The sequence below is a fragment of the Crotalus tigris genome, unplaced genomic scaffold (genome assembly GCF_016545835.1).
Source record: "Crotalus tigris isolate CLP2741 ecotype Arizona unplaced genomic scaffold, ASM1654583v1 scf7180000024302.2721777, whole genome shotgun sequence".
NCBI lineage: Eukaryota > Metazoa > Chordata > Lepidosauria > Squamata > Viperidae > Crotalus > Crotalus tigris.
Window position 1 is genome coordinate 1,250,521 of NW_024100474.1, and position 18,430 is coordinate 1,268,950.

The following is an 18,430-nucleotide window of genomic DNA, read 5'->3' on the forward strand; positions in this document are numbered from 1 at the left end:
ACCCCATCCCACCATCAAATAGGAAATGCTGTTAGTGTTTTGTTGCAGAATCTGAAGGCTGTTGGGAGATAGACAGAATGAAATAGGTTAAAAGTGAATCCCAGCAAGGTAAAGTTGCACTTTATCCAATGAGATACTGTGATTATTCTAATGTTGACTTTGATAGAAACAGGTCCCTGAAATGGGGAGTTCTTCTGAACTCACCGCCCTACTTGAAAGATACAGCTGGTTGGTAACCATTTATGGGCCTTCCTAGAGCAAGAGGATATCTTAATAATTCATGCTCCATCACCACTAGTTTGGACCAATACATTTTACTTGGATATACTTTTGAAGACTTTTTAGAAGCGTCAATTAATCCAGAATGCACCATCCAGTTATTAGCCCGTAATCATCATCAGAAATACTATATAGGTGCTGTGGATGCTACATGGCTCCCTATTAACTTCTGAATATAATTCAAAGTTACCATTTGATTGCCATTTATAAAACCTAAAAGATTTGGTACAAAAATGCTGCTCAATCTCCTTCCACAAACAAACTTGTCACATCTGACTTGTCTCTCACAGAAAATAATGATGATCACCAATTTCCATGATAAAATAAGATTCAGAGACTTACAGGTGCTGATTTCAGGATTGGTTACCACTCAGTGGAATAGCCTTCCCCTTGATAGTAAAACTGCCTTCAATATTTTGGTTTTCTAATTTAAATATTTTTGAAAATCAAATTATTCAGAGGGGCCTATAACTATTATTAGGATGTCCCATTTAACTATTGGACAATTTTTTTGGTTTTATACTTTAATTACTGTTAACCATACTGTAGATACCTTAATGTTTAATTATTGCAACCTGCCTACTATCTGGCAATACATTTTATAAATAAACACCAGTTTTGTACCTGCTGCATTACTTTTTAAAAGGATAAATTCAAAGTGGTGTTTTTAATCCAGGAACCCCCATGTCCTAGATATTTTCAGAAACCTTTCATTCAGATAAACCAATTCATCTCATGAGGAGGTTCCCCTTCTTTTTAAAGATCTGAGGGATCTCAGCGCATTATTTCTCCACTGCAATCTCAATATTTTGAAATAGGCTTCCTTTCCTAAGAGGTTCAGTTATTGCCCAAATTGATGCCTTTTAGTCAGGCTATTAAAATAATCCTGTTCCAAAGAACCTTTGGGTTATTATCATCACTGGGATTGGGCATCTACTTTTTTAACTGTTTATTATTCTTATGCTGTTCCAAAGAACCTTTGAGTTGTTATTATCACCACTTGGATTGGACACCTACTTTTTTATCTGCTTATTATTCTTATGCTGCAAACCATACTGAAACACTGCAGAGAGGCAGAGAAGAACTATAATAAACTGAAATCAAATAGAAGGATCTTATACCATTAGAACCTTGCTCTTCAACCTTTCTTCTAACCCTCTGGAAATTTTTAGAGGTGGCAGCAGGAGAAAAAGAAAGATCAGTTATATATGCCACTACCACTCACAATATTATTATTGTTTGCTTCTGTGGAATGAGCATGAATTCAGCATGAGCAGTGTACTTTTTTAAAAAAAGAAAAACAAACTTCTATAAAAGCTGTTAATGGGATAAAATGATGAACAATTTACAGTGTTCCCTTATTTACTACTGATATAAGTAACTGATAAACAAACATAGACACGTGCAAAGTAATATTTTATTCTGAAAATCAATCAATCAATCAAAAATCAGTCAATCAGAATAGAATTGGAAGAGACCTTGGAGGTCTTCTATGTCTTATAAAAGATAAAGGTTTCCCTAATAGTTGTGTCTGACTCTAGGGTGCGATGCTCATCTCCATTTCTTGGCCAGCATTGTCCGAAGGCAATTTCCATGGTCATGTGGCCTGCATAGCTATATGGAAAGGCGCATGGAAAGTTGTATATAAATACACAGCGTTCTGTGCACCTCTGGCATGTACATAGACTGGAAGTATATAAATACACAAATACACAGCAGTATATAAATGCACAAATACACGGATTTGCAGCATATAAATAGAAATAATAAATAAGTGTAAAAATATAATTTTTACCAAGTGTAAAAATATAATTTCATTACCAACTAGGTAACATCATCAGTGCACTGTTGATGTTGCATAGTTAGGTAATGAAACATCTGCAAAAAAACAACAAGTTCAGAAAACACCAAGGATTCCACAAAAGTATAACTTTTTTTTTTTAATCTTTACAATGACAGAAAAAGAAATAGAAAAGACATCACTTACAGGTCGGACTTCACCATTAGTATTGGTATACTGCCGGGCCAGACCAAAGTCTAACATATAACATTTCCTGTAGGTTGAAGGCAGGCGTCCCATGGCAAAATTAGACTAAACAGGAACAATAAGATTTTAATACATCAGTATCCCTTCATATGTGATAAAGCCACTATCCAAAATCTGCTGCAGTTACTATTTTTATCATATTTCCCATTATCTATCATTTTGCTGTTACGCCTGTGATTAAAGAAAGTTCTTGTATTTGTTTCAGTAGGTTACTGACAGACTAAATATACCAAACTCAGTTCAATCTCTGTTTCTAGTCACTTGAAAGTAGAATCTGTTGCCCTTCTCTGAATTTGTTCCAATTTCTCTGAGCCCATTTTAAAATTTAATATCCAAACTGAATATAATATGTGTAGGGGCCCAAATAAAGCAGAATAAACTGATTTAATTATATAGGGAACATCCTTGTACAGATGCAGCCTAAAATCATATTTTTTTGCAGCTGCATCACATTGCTAATTCATATTCAGTTTGTAATCAACTATTACGCCAAAATTTTTTCATAACTTTTTGCCAATGCAGATATTCTATAATTTTACATTTATTTATGTTTCCTATACCCATATATGTTGTATCTATTGAATCTGATAGTATCATTCTTAACCCATTTCTCTTCCAATATCAGTTTGTATTTTATTTCTAACTCCTAGAATATTAGCTATCCTGCCAGATATGCTATTTTCAAATATAAGGTAAGCTATAGTACAACAAAAGCAAAAGGGATGAGAAAGTGATGTAGAGATGACTGTAATGAGAATGTCACAACAGACAGAAAACCAATACAGTATGCAATTGGGCACGCTATCACTTGGTAAATGTACCCTTGAAAACCAGACTTGGTAAAGATATACTTTCAGCCCCTAAAACCCTGGATTTTTAACAGCGCCTAGAGCAAAAGGAAGAATATCAATCCAACTCCTACAAGAAATAAACAAACACACAAACTTAGGAATTTAAGAGGTTAGCTGGAGAAAGTGTTACTGGTATAAATATTGCTTGCCTGGTATAATGGTTAATGTGTTAATCTAGAAACTGGAAGACTGAATGCTAGTTCTCACTTAATCATGAATCTCAGTGTCACTCTCAGTCCAACCCACCTCTCAGGGGACAACAGGAGATGGCAGCATCTTGTATGTTGCTTGGAGTTATACAAAAATAAATGGATATAAATCTAATAAATATTGTTTCAGTTTTCTCCAGATTTAAGTGAATAATTCCAAAATTCTTATTTGAATTTGAATTCGCTCTGTTGAAGAGGGAATCATAGTGGGAATCCTCTTTAAAAGCACCAGCCAATTTCACAAGAATATTTTGATTTTTTTAAAACTAATAGCTTAGTCCCCAACCAGGGTTGTAGTGTAGCTATTCATGTCTTTTTGTTACTGATTTTTTTTACATATGCATATTCTCATTTATTGATAGAAAAAGTGATCACAAAACATGAAATGATAAAATGCCTTTGCAACTTGGAACTAGTTAAGTGAGACCTTACCTATCCCAAAACATAAAGTCATGCTTTTATATGCATTTCATGAATTCACTTCCCTCTCTAAAACTTATGCAATGCCCCTGAGAGGTATGTTTTCCAACTACAAGGAAAATTGTTCTTAATAAACATAAGAAAAGCAAACTATGTAGAGAAGGTCAGCCATCAGAATCTACTTACAGGCTTGATATCTCGATGCAAGAATCCCACTGAGTGAATGGCTTCTATGGATTCTAAGATCTGCTTGCCTAATCGAAGAGTTGTGCTCAGTGTAAAAGTTCCTCGAGGCTGGCTTCTTCTGAGGTCTGCAAGATTCCGGCCCTGAAAATAAATGATTATCAGATTTCTATACCAGATTTTATCAGCAGATAATCCACCAGAAGAAGAAAAAATGATGTTCTGCTTGGACCAATTATGTTTATGTCAAATAGATTCTTCTTGGCTCATTTTGACAAACAATCATCTGAAGGCATAGCTGGATGTTCTGTCTTCTGTTCAATCAATGCTGGTCTCCATTTGTAAGGAAAACAAATATGTTAAGGAAAAACAACTGAACTATGTCTTTTGACTGTGAGCATTAAGACTGTCCATCCGAAGATAGACAGGTAAACAATTCCATTTATTTAAAAATCAGTTTAAGACAAAGGTCAGATTTTTCACTCTCTTTTATCTGTTGCAAAATGAAATAGACACCAAAGAGTCAGTTGGCAACTCCCTAACCAGCAATTTTGGAGATACAAATAGCAACAATGAAACTTGAAGGGAGTGGGGGGTTTTCTTCTATTGCCCTAGAGTGCAGAACCAGAACCAATGCATGAAAATTACAAGAATCGAGATTCAGGCTAGACATCAGGAAGAACTTCCTGACTATATAAGTTGTCAGCCAACCACTAGAGGTCTTCAGCAGAGGTTGGATAGTCATTTGTAAAGGTCCTCCACAAAATAACGGCATGAACTAGATCAGTGGTTCTTAACTTTTTTGAACGAATCGCCCCCTTGAGCCAATGAGGAAGTTGTCATCACCCCCCTCTCAATCACAACATAGGAAATAATTCTTCAATTTATGCAAACACTTTTTTTGTTTTCTTTAAAATTGTCATCTGGATATATCGATGCAAATAATTTATTTCCAGTCTTTTTCCCATATCTCAACTGTGTGAAAAATTTTAGTGCCACCCATCACTTTATTCCCAAACTTCATGATACATGAATTTCATTATTATCTTATTTATTCAAGACACTTAAATGTAATGACCACTGAAAACAAAATTCAATTGCAAGAAAGTGAAATGTCCGAAAAGAAAAACAGTAACATTTAATGATTGAATTACAAGTGAAATTTAAAACGCAAAAAGAAATATAAAAAGGGCATAAGAACAAACCACAATGCAGGAATTAAGAATTTCAAGACGAAAACTCTGAAACAAAATTAAAATTCGAGGAAAGTATATATAGTCACACACACTGTAAAAGGGATTAAAAAGACACAAAGAAAATATAATATCGAATTGGAGTGCATGCTAAAAAAGTACAATAGAAAGAGATACACAAAATGTTTTACAGAGCACAACAAAAATTCGAAAACGAAGTCGAAAATTCAAACTGGAACGTGAAATCCATGGCAAGCAAATACAACGATAAAAGCTCAGACAATTATTAACAAAAAAATGTATGTACACAAAAATAAAAAAAAGAACATTAATGGCTGCCCTGTGCTTGGTGAGCTGATGCCAATTTCTTGGTTTTGTTAATCGCATTCTTAAATCACCATGCTCAGAGATCTTCAACATTTTCTTGACTTAGAAAGGATCTGTTGGATGGCGCTGAAGCCCCTCTCCACTAAGCAAGTGGAAGGAAAGGCTAAAAGAAGCAACTTAACTTCCTACCACAATATTGGGTAAGTGTTCCTCATTTTCACCCAAAAAGCTTCGTAGCCGTAACTCTGAAAATGTGACTGGGCTTCACATTTGTATTTCAGATCTGTCAGTGGCTCTTGCAGTTTGGGATGAAATTGTGCAAAGTCTGCTGTGAAAGGATTTAGCGCCCAAGTGGGCACTTCCAGATTTATCAGATCATAGAATCTGGTTTCCATATCTTCTTTTAGTTGCTTCAAGTGGCAGCAAAAAACGTCCAAATCTTCTCCTTGGAGTTCACGTTCATTACCAAGGCTTGGGAACTGATACAGCTTCTGGCGACTCATATTGCTTGCAAGGAGGTCCATTTTGGAAATAAATGAGCAGATTACTCCCTTGGCCTTAAGAAAATTGATTTTATCTCCTTGCAGCTTTACGTTCACTTCATTCAGCTTGTCAAAAACATCAGTGAGATAAGCTACATCCAGACGTCGAAGTTTAAGAGAACTGCTTAGACTTGGGTCAATGGATTCAAGAAATTCAGCAACTGTGTCAAAAAGTTTGTGGAATCGCCGCAAACACTTTCCTTTTGAAATCCACCTTACTTCGATGTGCAAAAGGAGACGTTCAAACTCATCATTTTCTTCACAAAGCTTGTGAAAAAGTCAATGTTCAAGGCATTCAATTTTATTCACAGCATTAATGACGTAACGTAGACACTCATGCAAACGGTCACTCAAATTTTTTGAGACAAGGTGCTGTCTATGAACAACGCAATAGACAGTCTAACTCCAGTTACAACCAATTTTAGATGAGTTTGAAATTCGTGATATCGTCCAACCATGGATGCAGCTCCGTCGGTTGCACATGCCACGTTTGTCAAAGGGATGTTTTTCTCGTTAAAAAACTCTTCAACCTTTTTAAATATTGAAGAACCTTTTGTGTTGGTGGCTAAATTTCGAACAAATAACAGTTCTTCCCCGATCTCTTCATTTCCGTTGATGAAATGGACATAAGCCAATAACAAGGCTTCATTTTCACGAATCATTGACTCATCAATCTGCATCACGAATTCTGTATTTTTCAAGGTGTCAATAAGCCTTTCTTCCACATCAGCAGCCATTTCATCAATTCTTTTTGATACAGTGTCATTGCTCAAAGAAATCGATTGTGTGATAGTGCTTACGTTGGGCCCCAACATGGTGGCAACAATGTTTCACTGCTGGTAAAATCAGTGTTTCTCTGATAGTGTGAGGTTTGCCACATTTTGCTATCAACAAAGATACTTCATAGGAACAAATGAGCCCCTTGTCGGCATTGAGTGACGATTTTCCAAATAACTTCCCAACAGTGCTGCGACCCTCAAACTTGGCCTTTAAGGATTGAAAAAACGATGCCAGTTTGTTGGCTTTATCTGAATGAATTCTTACCAAATGGTCTTTCATTTGGGAAGGCTTCATCGCTTCATGTGAAAATGTTTTCTCACAAAGAAGACAAAACAGAAGCTCTACATTGGAAGGAGATGGAATGAATCCCAATTTTAGGTATTCCGTCGAATATTGGCAACACTTCCTCTTCTCGGCCATGTTGAGAGGTCCTTGAAATAAAAGGCACTACCTGCAAATTAAATTTTCGACAGCTCTGGAACACTAGAAAAACACACCTGGACGTCGATAAGCCTAGTTTCAACAGTTACGTTGACATTATACCTGACGTCACAGAGGACAGCCACTCAGCATGCGATGTTTCAAAAGAAGTGCTCCCCCCTCCATCACTGCCCATTCTGGCCAATGGCGTGCCACTGTATGGGTAGAGGCTGCTGCACAATGCGCATAAAGATAACCAATGTGTATTCACATATGTGCGGCGTTCTGTACTGAAGCTAGCTGGAGGAACATTTGAAAACACAAATTCAATCCACTAATAGCGAGCGATCTGATGTTTTTGTATGACAAATATACAGCGATTCACTGTACGAAAAAGTCTCAAAATTGTCCCCAAAATGTCTCGCTCCATTGCCCCCTTTTGTTCCTTCACCCCTGTGTCGCCCCTTTTCGTTCCATCGCTCCCCTGAAAAATGAAATCGCCCCCGGGGGGCGATATCGCCCAGGTTAAGAACCACTGAACTAGATGACCCATATGGTCATTTCTAACTTTATTAATCTATTACGAGGCAGGAGAAACAGAAGGAACTGTAAGATTATTGTGGGGGGGGGGGAAGAATCAATGATAGGAGAGTAGTCAAATAATCCTCTCCCCATATCCTCTGGATCCTTGTAAAGACAGCCATCTTGCCTTATGTTTCAGATGCAAATGTCCACATTAGTAGACTTCTGAGACTTTCAGGTGACCCCTGAGAAAGAGAAGGTGAATACTTTCAATTTTTCCTTGCTAGTCCTTTTCCATCTCCATGGCATTTCAAAAGAGAAAAAACTTTCCACGTTTGGCTTGCCTGTAAAACTGATCATCCAGATAAGATGGATGATGAGATGGTACATACAATTATGAAGTTGTGTTTTTTTTTTTAAAAAAAAAAAAGCAGAAACACTTACCTGAAGTTGCATAACAACATAGTTAAACTTCTCATTCCTTCCACAGCCAATAAATCTGCAGACATGATCTTTTCCTACAAAATGTAAATTCCATGCTCAATCAGAATGCAGTTAGCTTGCCACTATCTTCTTATTAGAAGTGTTTTTCAAAGATTCTTCCAGAATCTCTGTGATTTCTAAGTACAAAGCTCGTGATCACACACACACAAAAAAACCCTAAAAGCCTCAAGACATCCAGGATTTCTTTGGCTTCCTAAATCATTCCATATAGTTCGTACACACTACTCTGTTCTAACATATAACCCTGAGCTTCTTTTTCTGCCCTATTTTTATCTTGCTTTCTGAGAATGAGCTATTTGCCTTAATTATTATCTTCTGAAAAAGCACCTGCCAATTCCACCCAGTTCTATCCAAGCTATTTGTACTGAAACAATTTTAAGCTATTTCAGTGGTCGCTGGAATCACATCCTTATTGTCGGGAGATCAAAATCAGTATCTGATTTAATCAAGCAAAGGAGAACTCATGGGAAATAGCTACCAAAATTATAAATTTTCACTGATTATTTCCATTTTAACCAAACAGTTTCATACCTAAGTGTGTCCGCTTGCTAACTCAACCTCTACTGAAAATCCTCACAAATCACTGTCAGAACTTTCATTTAGAAATCTATTTTCATGCCTTTTTCTGGGTAATTATGTACTCTGAATTGTGCTTAAGCAGCTTCAAGTGTTTCAGCTCATTTGAATTTAGATAAAAAAGAGTGTAAAAGGTAGCCCAAATACATAGTATCTTTTTATAGTAATTCTTAGTGAACATACTTCAGTTGAACCTGTACTTGGACTTACAATTAGCTCTTGCTGCCTTTTTTTTTTCCTCTGAATTAAAAAGTTTTGCCTTTGCCACCTCCCCATTATCCCAACAATCAGGCTTCCTCCGATCAGCAAGGTTGGATTGTTATTGATTTCCATAGCAATGCCATCCTCTTAGTTAGAAAGGATTATTTGACTATTTCCAGAGGGCCTCTACTGTGGCATGATAGCATGCCCTACCTTCACCAATCCTGGAAGGCTGATACAGGAAAATTCTCTTCCAGGAAAGATAATACCCTGTGACTCTGGACATACAGAATCAACAGAGAATCTGCTTCTCTAAGCCTGTGCTATAGAGACATCTGCACTACCCTCATCTCACTAATACTGTATAAAAACCCGTAGAGCAAATAGGTAGGGCATGTACCACAATTTTATAACTCCATGCTGCTTGCAGACACTAATCTTGTTACAATGTAAATATTGCAGATTCTACATAGCAGCAATTAAATTCTGTCAAATGATGGATGACCTGTACCTCAGACCAACCTTAATATTTAACTTCTTAGTTAAGAGTATTTAGTATTGTGATAGATTTCTGACAATGAGCCATATATTAACTTTTAGGTTTCCCCGTTTTTAATTAATATCTGTGCCTTTTTTTATAGGTCTTTTTAAAGATTTGTGTGGTATTTGTGTGTATGTGTATAAACTTGTTAAAATGTTTTTTAACCCTGTGTATTTTATAGTGTTTAGTGTTTAAAATTACTGTTTGTATCCCACTCTTCTTTTGCTGGTTATAACCATAATAAAGATGTTTATTAAGGACAAATGTTTATTTAAGGTAGTAATTCTTCACCAGTTGAAATTCTGAATGAGATTTGTCCTAATTGTTCTCCAAATATTGCCCAGGCTGGTGAAATATATGACCATAAATCTAATATTTGTACATCATGTTTCTGGAATGAAGAACAAAATATAAGTTCCTGGCCATCTGCATATTTGCAGAACATAACATATGGGACACTAGTATTATGTTTTATGTTCTTGATATTATAACATTTGCTGCAGTAACAAAAGCACTCTCTTCATGTAATACTCTTGGAAGTGCATTAGTAATGCATCTCTACAACGTATCTTACTTTGACAGGGGATCCAATTATCAGGGCTATGGAATTTTCATCAGAAAATTCTATTTTTTTCCCGACAAGCTACAATTAATGTAACTCTTTGTAGAAAAACTGTATTAACATCACATAGTGACATTGCAACATATGGATGTCACTGAAAAGAAATACTGGATCTCAAACAGCGCTGTATTTTATATTTAAATACATTATGTTGTCATGTTTTAACACAAAACAGATAACAGTGCAATCAAACTCTATAAACCTCTGTACACTTTCAGAATAATTTTATCTGCTACCTTGTAGTTTTTTTAGAACAGCCACCTCCATCTTGAGGACTTGCTTTGGTTGCTGAGCTGACTCAACCTTCAGAGCTACATTCTCGCGAGTTAAAAGATCCATTGCTTCATAAATCTCCCCAAAGCCACCACCACCAATCTTCTTCAACTAAATGGAACACAAATCATCACAACATTTAGCAATTAGAGAGATTTCACACCTTACCTAGAAACTTTTGAAAAAAAATATCAAGTCATGCAACATTGTATGACTGTCTCAGATATAACTAAAAAGTGTATTTAAAGACACAAACACAAAACCAAATAGCTGGTCTCTTAAGAATAATATGTGTAATGATAGACTTTACCAAATATGAACTGCTAAAATCCAAGAAAGATATTAAGTGGCAGTAGATACAGAAAATTCAATAAAATTAAATATATATTTAATAAATCATTAACATTCTTACCCTTTGCTATCAAGGCAACTTGCATTAAAAGTAAAAGCAACCAGAATAGAATAGATATAAAAATGAAATATTATGGGGTGGTATATAAAAACAGTTTAACCTATCTTGCATAAGTCATCACTTGATAGGACAAAACATCATGGCCATAGCCTGTTCGAAATCCAAGTGTTCAATGCCTTTCTAAATCAAAGCAGGAATAGGACTTAACAAACGTCTGGTAGAACTATTTCAGACAGCAGGAACGAAGAAGAATGTCTCCAGGATTCCATAAGATTGGTGTATGCTTATTGTGTTAGATCTTATGGGGCAACCAGAAAGGCAATCCCATAGATAACCAGACCCCAAGCTATCTTACACTTTACAGATGTCAATTAGCAATTTGACTTAGTAACCAGCTCAGAAAGTATAGGTGTCACATGGGCATACTGAGGTGTGCCCATAACTACTTGTAAAGTTGCATTCTCTATCAGATTCTGACTGATCAAGAGCAGCCCCATCTATAGTGCACCCAGGTGGCAGGTAACTAAGGCATAAGATACCATGAGCAGGCTCTGCTGATAGAGGAGAAGGGTACAATTGGTACATTTTTTTTATTTGAAAGGCATCTTGGCTATTGATACCATTTGGTCTTCCAAGAAAAGCCATCAGTCTCAGTTGCACACCAGTTCTGTCTCAGAAATGCTACATAATGGAGAACTAAAAATGGAAAATCCCAGGCATACCTGATCCCAAGTCATTCATTTTTATTAGAATTGAAAACTAAATTGATTCCTCCTCATCGAGTTGCTAACAGCCTCCAGACACTGAGACATCATCAGATTCGGTAAATATTTCTTAAGGGGAGAGCACATTATTACCTTTTTCAGACAGGAAGAATCCTGTTATTCAAGGAAGAAATCACCCCCACTTAGTTCCCACTACAAGATTTCCTCCAAATGGCCTTGACTGGGTAGAAGAGGCTTGGATCTAACTGAGAGCTAAAAGCCCTGAAAATTTCCTCTGCTTTCTTAACTTTCACAAATGTAAACTACTCCCAGTTAATGGATGAACAAATTGTCCCAGTGATCTCAGTTAGGAGTCTGCTTTAGAAAAGATCTGAGGGATTATATTCATCAATGGCCTAGCTCAGTGGTTCTCAACCTTCCTAATGCCGTGACCCCCAACCATGTGGTTGTAAGTTGAGGACTACCTGTATTTCCCTCCGGGCGGGGGCAGGAGGAGGGGCAGGGTTTGCTCGCTCTCATTCTCTCACTCACTCACTTTTTCTTTTTCTCTCTCTGGCGCGCACGCTCCGCCTCCTCTCCTGCGGCTGGAGTGTCGCCCAGCAACCACCTTGGCCCGGGAGCGCCGCGCATGCATGGTGCCGCCCCCTGCGCTGGCCAAGGTGTAGCTGGCAAGGCGGCACCACCTGCGATTTCATCATGTGGAGGGCTCAGCTCGGACCGGCCGCCCACGCATTTGAGCTGGCCCGGGGCGGCATTGGGGGCGTGTTTCAAGCGTCCGGACGTCGGTGGGGAACCGGCGGGGCTGCTACACACCGCCCGGCTCCCGACAGTCAGCTGAGAGTCGGCCCCAAGCGCGCCAGCTACCCTCCCAGGGCCTGCCGCTGCCCCACTAGCCTTACCTTGGCCACCGCCCATTCGGTGCGGTGGCAGGCAGGCCCAGGCGTTCCTGGGCGGCCATGGCAAGCGGCAGCAACGGCGCAGGTTGACCACCGGCTGGGCCACCAACTGGCCCAGCCCAAGGGAGGTAAGCTACCCGCTGGGCCCCAGGCGCGCCATTTACCCTCCCAGCACCCACCGCTGCCCTTCTAGCCTCACCATGGCCACCACTCGTTCGATGCGGCGGCAGGCAGGCCCAGGTGCTCCTGGGCGGCCCTCCCACCCCTGGCCCTCTTTTAGTTACATTTAGTTGCTCAGCAGGGAGGGGTGGAAACTTCCAGAAAGCTTACCTTAGCTGCAGACAACTTGCAGCAACGTTTGCCGACTGGGAGTTGTGGCAGGCTCAGCAGGGCAGAGACAGCCCGGACAATTCCTATTGGCTTTTGAAAGCCAATAGAATTAGACTCTATTCAAGAGAGTCTATTCTATTGGCGTTTGAAAGCCAATAGAATAAGAGGGAGTAGCACAGCTCATGAAAAAGGGGAAACCCCCCCCCAAAAAAAATGCCAGACTGCGTTTCATAAGGATTCTATGAGGAAAAACTCCAGGACTTTGGCAACCCCTGTGAAATGGTCGTTCGACCCCAAATGGAGTTGCGACCCACAGGTTGAGAATCGCTGGCCTAGCATATCCTTGCAAAGTACTATGCATTAGCCTTTAAGATACAGTACTCCTTTGATCACGGAAATGAGCAATTTAAACATGCTAATCATAAACATATCAAAGAAATGGTGGAGCTCCAAGACAAAATAATTTGGATGCAAGATTCATTCTTCAAAAATAGTGAGTCTTCTTTTAAACAGAGTGAGAGTAGCCCCTAGAGGTTTTTATGGAAAACTCCTTGTTCAAACTTTTTTTCATTATTATCTGAATGAGATCTGGAAATAAAATCTAGGTAATACAAGGATTTTCACTCTTATTCAAAATTGAGAATTATATTAATATTTTATAATTAATTATATTAATTATAAAAATTCTGCAAGATAGAATTTTACAGTTCTCCCTACAATCATCTTCGTAAAATACACTAGAATGAGGATTTTTCCTGACCTGCTTCTGTAGATAATTAACAAGCATAAGAATTCAGTGAGGAAAGAGCTTTTCTTCTTTATCCAACAATTTTTGTTTGCTGCTAGATATAACAGATAGAGAGGGATTGTCTGGAAAAATACCTCTATGTGGTCTCTAAGAGTTAATGTCTGCTTAATAACACATAATCAAATAATCAAAACCAGATTTGGGAGCAAATATATATTTTCTCGTGGGAATCAGAAAAAATGAATAGAGTGAATAAATAATAAATATAATTTTAATTGCAATTTTCCCTAACCAAAGGATGTCTATTACATTGTAGAATATGCCTCTGAAGTTCACAGTTTCCTTTTAGTTTTTTTAATCTTTGAAAATGTTTGTTTCTATATTTTTATATTAATAATTAGGCATTTTGCTATTTTTCTAAGCACTTTTTGGAGTACTAAAAATGTTTCGGTGTGAGACTGTTTATTCCATTTTCCTTCAGCTGTGAAAATGCATATAGTTTTTATATTTATTTGTTAGCTTTAATGTTTCCTATTTTAAGGTCTTAGATAAGTCTCTAAGAAGGGAAGGATTTCTTAAAATTAGTTTAACTTAAAACCTGGTTCTTTTTTAATTTTTATTTATTTTTTTAAAAGTCTATTTGATGAGATTCCTTATCAAAGGGATGGGCCAATCTTCCAAAGGAAGTGAAATTGTAATAATGTGGGATTTGATTTAACCAGACTTCTCTTGGGAGATAAACTCGGCCAAGCATGGCTCTTTCAGGAAATTCTTAATTTGTTTTTATGCCAACTTACCCCTTCAGGGAATAGATGAAGACAGAAAAGGATCAACTTCTTTGAATTGATAATAAGTAAAAGGGAAGTGTTAAAAATAGAAATACTAGGATTCTTGATTTCAAAGAAAACTAAAGCTGACTGCAATCAAACACATATCTTTGATTTTTATATAAAAAGAGATTTTAAATAATTAAATGATTTGAAAAAGTTCAACATGAGTTGGAATTCCTAAAAAAACAAAACTGCAAAAAATTCCAATGAGAAAAAAAGTACATTAGAATAAATCAGTACCTATAAAGTTAATGAAGATCTAAATACCAAAAATGCTCAGAAGCGCAGTAGAAAGGTAGGTGATCTAATATGTAGAGAACATGAAGTAGTGGCAATTTTGTCAGAAAAACTAAATGTTCATAAAGAGCCAAGGATCAAGAATACTAGAAACACCAAAAGAAACTACTTCAAGTTTGTTATAATAAAAGGAAAAAATTATAAATTACAAAATTTCCTTCAAATGGAATTGGATGCAGAATTTACTTCATTTTAATTTCATATATATTAAACAATGTCTGTGTTTTTTAAAAAAAATTGTATGCTACAATGGATGGCAGAGATGCAACTATGACCAAAGATTCTTGGGACAATTATTAGATACTGGACTCCACACCACACTTGTGTATCTCCTTAACCTAACTGCATTGCACCGTTTATTGGTTTTTTTAATTATTGCAAGTTTAGTTTTCATCTGCCCAGACCGAGATATTTAATAAATATATACATACAGTTTATATCTATCTATATGTGCAAGATCAGAAAATGTTTCTTATTAAACTAAGTATCTTTACACAGCAGTTCCATTTTTTTGTAGTAAGCAGTAGTTGTCACACATCAAAAAAGAAAGACCTGACTGCTTTTTACTTCTAAGTATTAGGTACAACCCATAAATGCAACAGAGGCATCTAATAAAGCATTGTGCATTGCCAATCTAGGAATAATCACTGTGACCTAAAATAGATTGAGATTTGTTACATCTTATATTCATACTCATTCTTTATAGTAAATATGGTAAAAATGACTAGGGTGCAATGACAAAATATGAATGGCAAAATCAGAAATACAGCTAAAATGTTTAGGTTTCCTAGTGCTACAAAATGAAATAATTTTGAGTTATTGATTAGAAAATGCTTGTTTGGGAATATAGCAGGGGGAAATAACCACAGATGTAAAACCAGTTCAGAGACTTGTATACAATAGATAGAACAAAGTATTTACTGATAGTTGCTGAGAGAGTACTTTCAGAATAGTAGCAAAAACTGTTCTAAAAAAATTAAAATGATATTCCCTAACCAGTTTTTTTTAAATCTTTACCGTCAGCAATGTGAGCATCAAATGCTTAGAAAGCGATTAGAAATTGAAGTGTCATCTTGTTAAATGAGAAGAACTAACAGCTCCATTTATCAAAGTACTGGCAGCCTACAGTATTTCAGAGGTTTGACATTTGCATTAACTGATGTAAAAAAGAATTTTACTGTTTTACTGTGGAAACTACATGAATATTAAAAGGGAAAAATATCAGCCATAGCCCACCATGATAAAAAATTGTGCTTGGTCAGGTCTCTAGAATTCCAGCTATGAAAATCAAGCAACATGCCAAAATGTTTTTTACAACAAATGAGAGGATTCTGTCCCTGCAGGTCTCTGCAGTTCCACCTTGCCAAATACTTACACAGTTCATAAGATGGTTTCCAGGAAATATGAAATATGTTAGCAAACTAAAGGGTAACAAGAAACTACTATTTTATTTTACCAATATTCTACATGATCCACCTCACTTAAATGATTATTGGAGGAAATGACATGCAATAGCACCTAAATAGTGACACACAAATCTAAGCTAGCCAGGTGACCATGGCCCGGTCATTTTCTCTCAACCTGAGGAAAAAAGAGGCAATGGCAAACCACTTCTGAAAAACCTTGCCAAGAAAACTGTAGGAACTTGTCCAGGCAGTCTACAAGAACTGGAAAAGATTGAAAAAAAAAATCCAGTATTTCTAGCCAAAAAGCTGCTAAACAACCATAAATGTAAGAAAAATCAGTTTCTAGACTTGATACAAGACTTAGCAAGAGAAATGCCACAGAACTTCAGGAGTGAATATTAACTTGAATCTAGGTTTCTTAGATTTAAAGTAGTTACACACCCCATAACACACAGCCTTCATCATTAATGCCTCTCTGCAGTCTTTTCTAGAAAAGTTAAAGGCAATTAGTAATTCTATCACGACTAGAAGGTTGTTTTATTGGAGGAACAATATTTAATAGAGAAATAATATCTTGGCTAAATGCATAAATGCTACCATTCCTACAGACAAAGAAATCAAGGCAATATTCTTAAAGCAGGCATGTCAAACGCCGGCCCACGGGCCAAATACGTCATGCCAAAATGCGCCCATCCCATTGCCGGCAATGGGGAAAAAGTCATAATACATCACGTGACGTCACATGATGTCGCAAGTTTGACATCCCTGTCTTAAATCTTCTAACTTTGAAATAATTTTTCCTGAGGAAAAAGAATATTATAAAGGGGAAATACAAAAATCTGTAGTATTCTATTAAAAGTCAGGGAAGGCAAGCAGACTGTTTGTGGGAACAGGGTTTTGGCAAAAATAAAGCTGACAAAATACAAAATTATTTATGGAAACAGAGATTTTTAAAAACTGTATCTGAAAGAACTAGGAAAAGTTCTCTGTAATAATACATGTGTAATGTATTAAGATCTGTATTTAAGGATGGTTGCAAGGGATATGTAAAACAGGTAGTTCTCGACTTACAACCACAATTGAGCCCAAAATTTTTGTTAAGTGAGGTATATATTGTGAGTTTTGCCCTATTTTATGACCTTTCTTGTCACAGTTGTTAAGTGAATCACTGCAGCTGATAAGTATGTAACTCAGTTAATTAAATTTAGCTTTCCCATTGACTTTGCTTGTCAGAAGGTCGCAAAAGGTGGTCACTTGACCCTGGGATACTGCGACCATCATAAATATGAGTGAGCTGATAAGTGTCTGAATCATGTGAGGTTGGGGATGCTACAAAGGTAATAACTCTGAAAAATGGTCATAAGTCATTTTTTCATTACCACTGTAACTTTGAACGGTCACTAAACAATCTGTTGTAAGTCAAGGACTACCTGTACTTGGTGGATTTTCAGTGATCCAACAGTTTTAGAAATTAATGTGTAAGGAAATAAATAAAATCTGTTTATCCTTTGTGCTTTTAACAATCAAATTCACATATTTATAGAAATATAATCAATATAATAAACTGAGTATGTATCCTTCTTCTTAAAAGGGGATATTAGGCTATTTTGAGGCTGAGAGTAAATGACTTATCATATAAATGTATTTAAATTATCATATAATCACACTCAGGATATACATCCAGAAGATTGAGCATACAGTGTGAATGCATTTCTTTTAATTAACTGAAACTAACTAGAACAATTAAGGCACCAGGTCAGAAATCAGGATACTGTGAGTTTTAATCCTGCTTTAGGCATAAAACCAGATGGGGGGATCTTGGACTGGTCATTCTTTCTCAGGCCTGGGAAGAAGGCAGTTGCAAACTACTTCCAAAAACCTTGCCAAAGACATTACAGGGGCTAGTCCAGGTAGTTGCCAGGAATCAAACTGAAACAAAGATACACAAACACAGAAATAAAGAATAACATATTTCTAAAATTATAGCAATTATTTAGAAGTTGCATAAGCATTGTATAATGCCTTATCCAAAAGATAACCAATTTGGGATAATGAGTAGGCACTACAGCATGACGATTTGGAGGGCAATACAGTAAACATGCCATTGCTAAGTGATGGGTTTTAAACTGCAAAATAATTTAAATGACAACAGCCCAGAAAAGTCTCTCTTGCCATTATAATGCAAGATGCATGGGTCATTGAGTGGGAAATAGTGGGAATCCCAGATAAGGAATACAGAGATACCAAGAGTGGGGGAGAGCCAGTGCACATATACAAATTGAGGGGGGGGGTTTGC

The 18,430-nt window shown here is 36.8% G+C and overlaps 1 protein-coding gene across 6 annotated transcripts in view; it reads right to left on the reverse strand.

Annotated features, from left to right (window-relative positions):
- Nucleotides 1–18,430, reverse strand: part of TTBK1 (tau tubulin kinase 1) — a 132,166-nt gene that overhangs the window by 96,192 nt on the left and 17,544 nt on the right. For all 6 annotated transcript variants that reach the window (XM_039324490.1, XM_039324489.1, XM_039324491.1 and 3 more), the window contains 4 exons: nucleotides 10,454–10,601; nucleotides 8,218–8,291; nucleotides 3,993–4,133; nucleotides 2,267–2,371 (listed from right to left, as the gene is read on the reverse strand). In XM_039324490.1, the coding sequence (XP_039180424.1) occupies nucleotides 2,267–2,371; nucleotides 3,993–4,133; nucleotides 8,218–8,291; nucleotides 10,454–10,601 (468 nt within the window). The remainder of the gene's footprint in view (nucleotides 1–2,266; nucleotides 2,372–3,992; nucleotides 4,134–8,217; nucleotides 8,292–10,453; nucleotides 10,602–18,430) is intronic.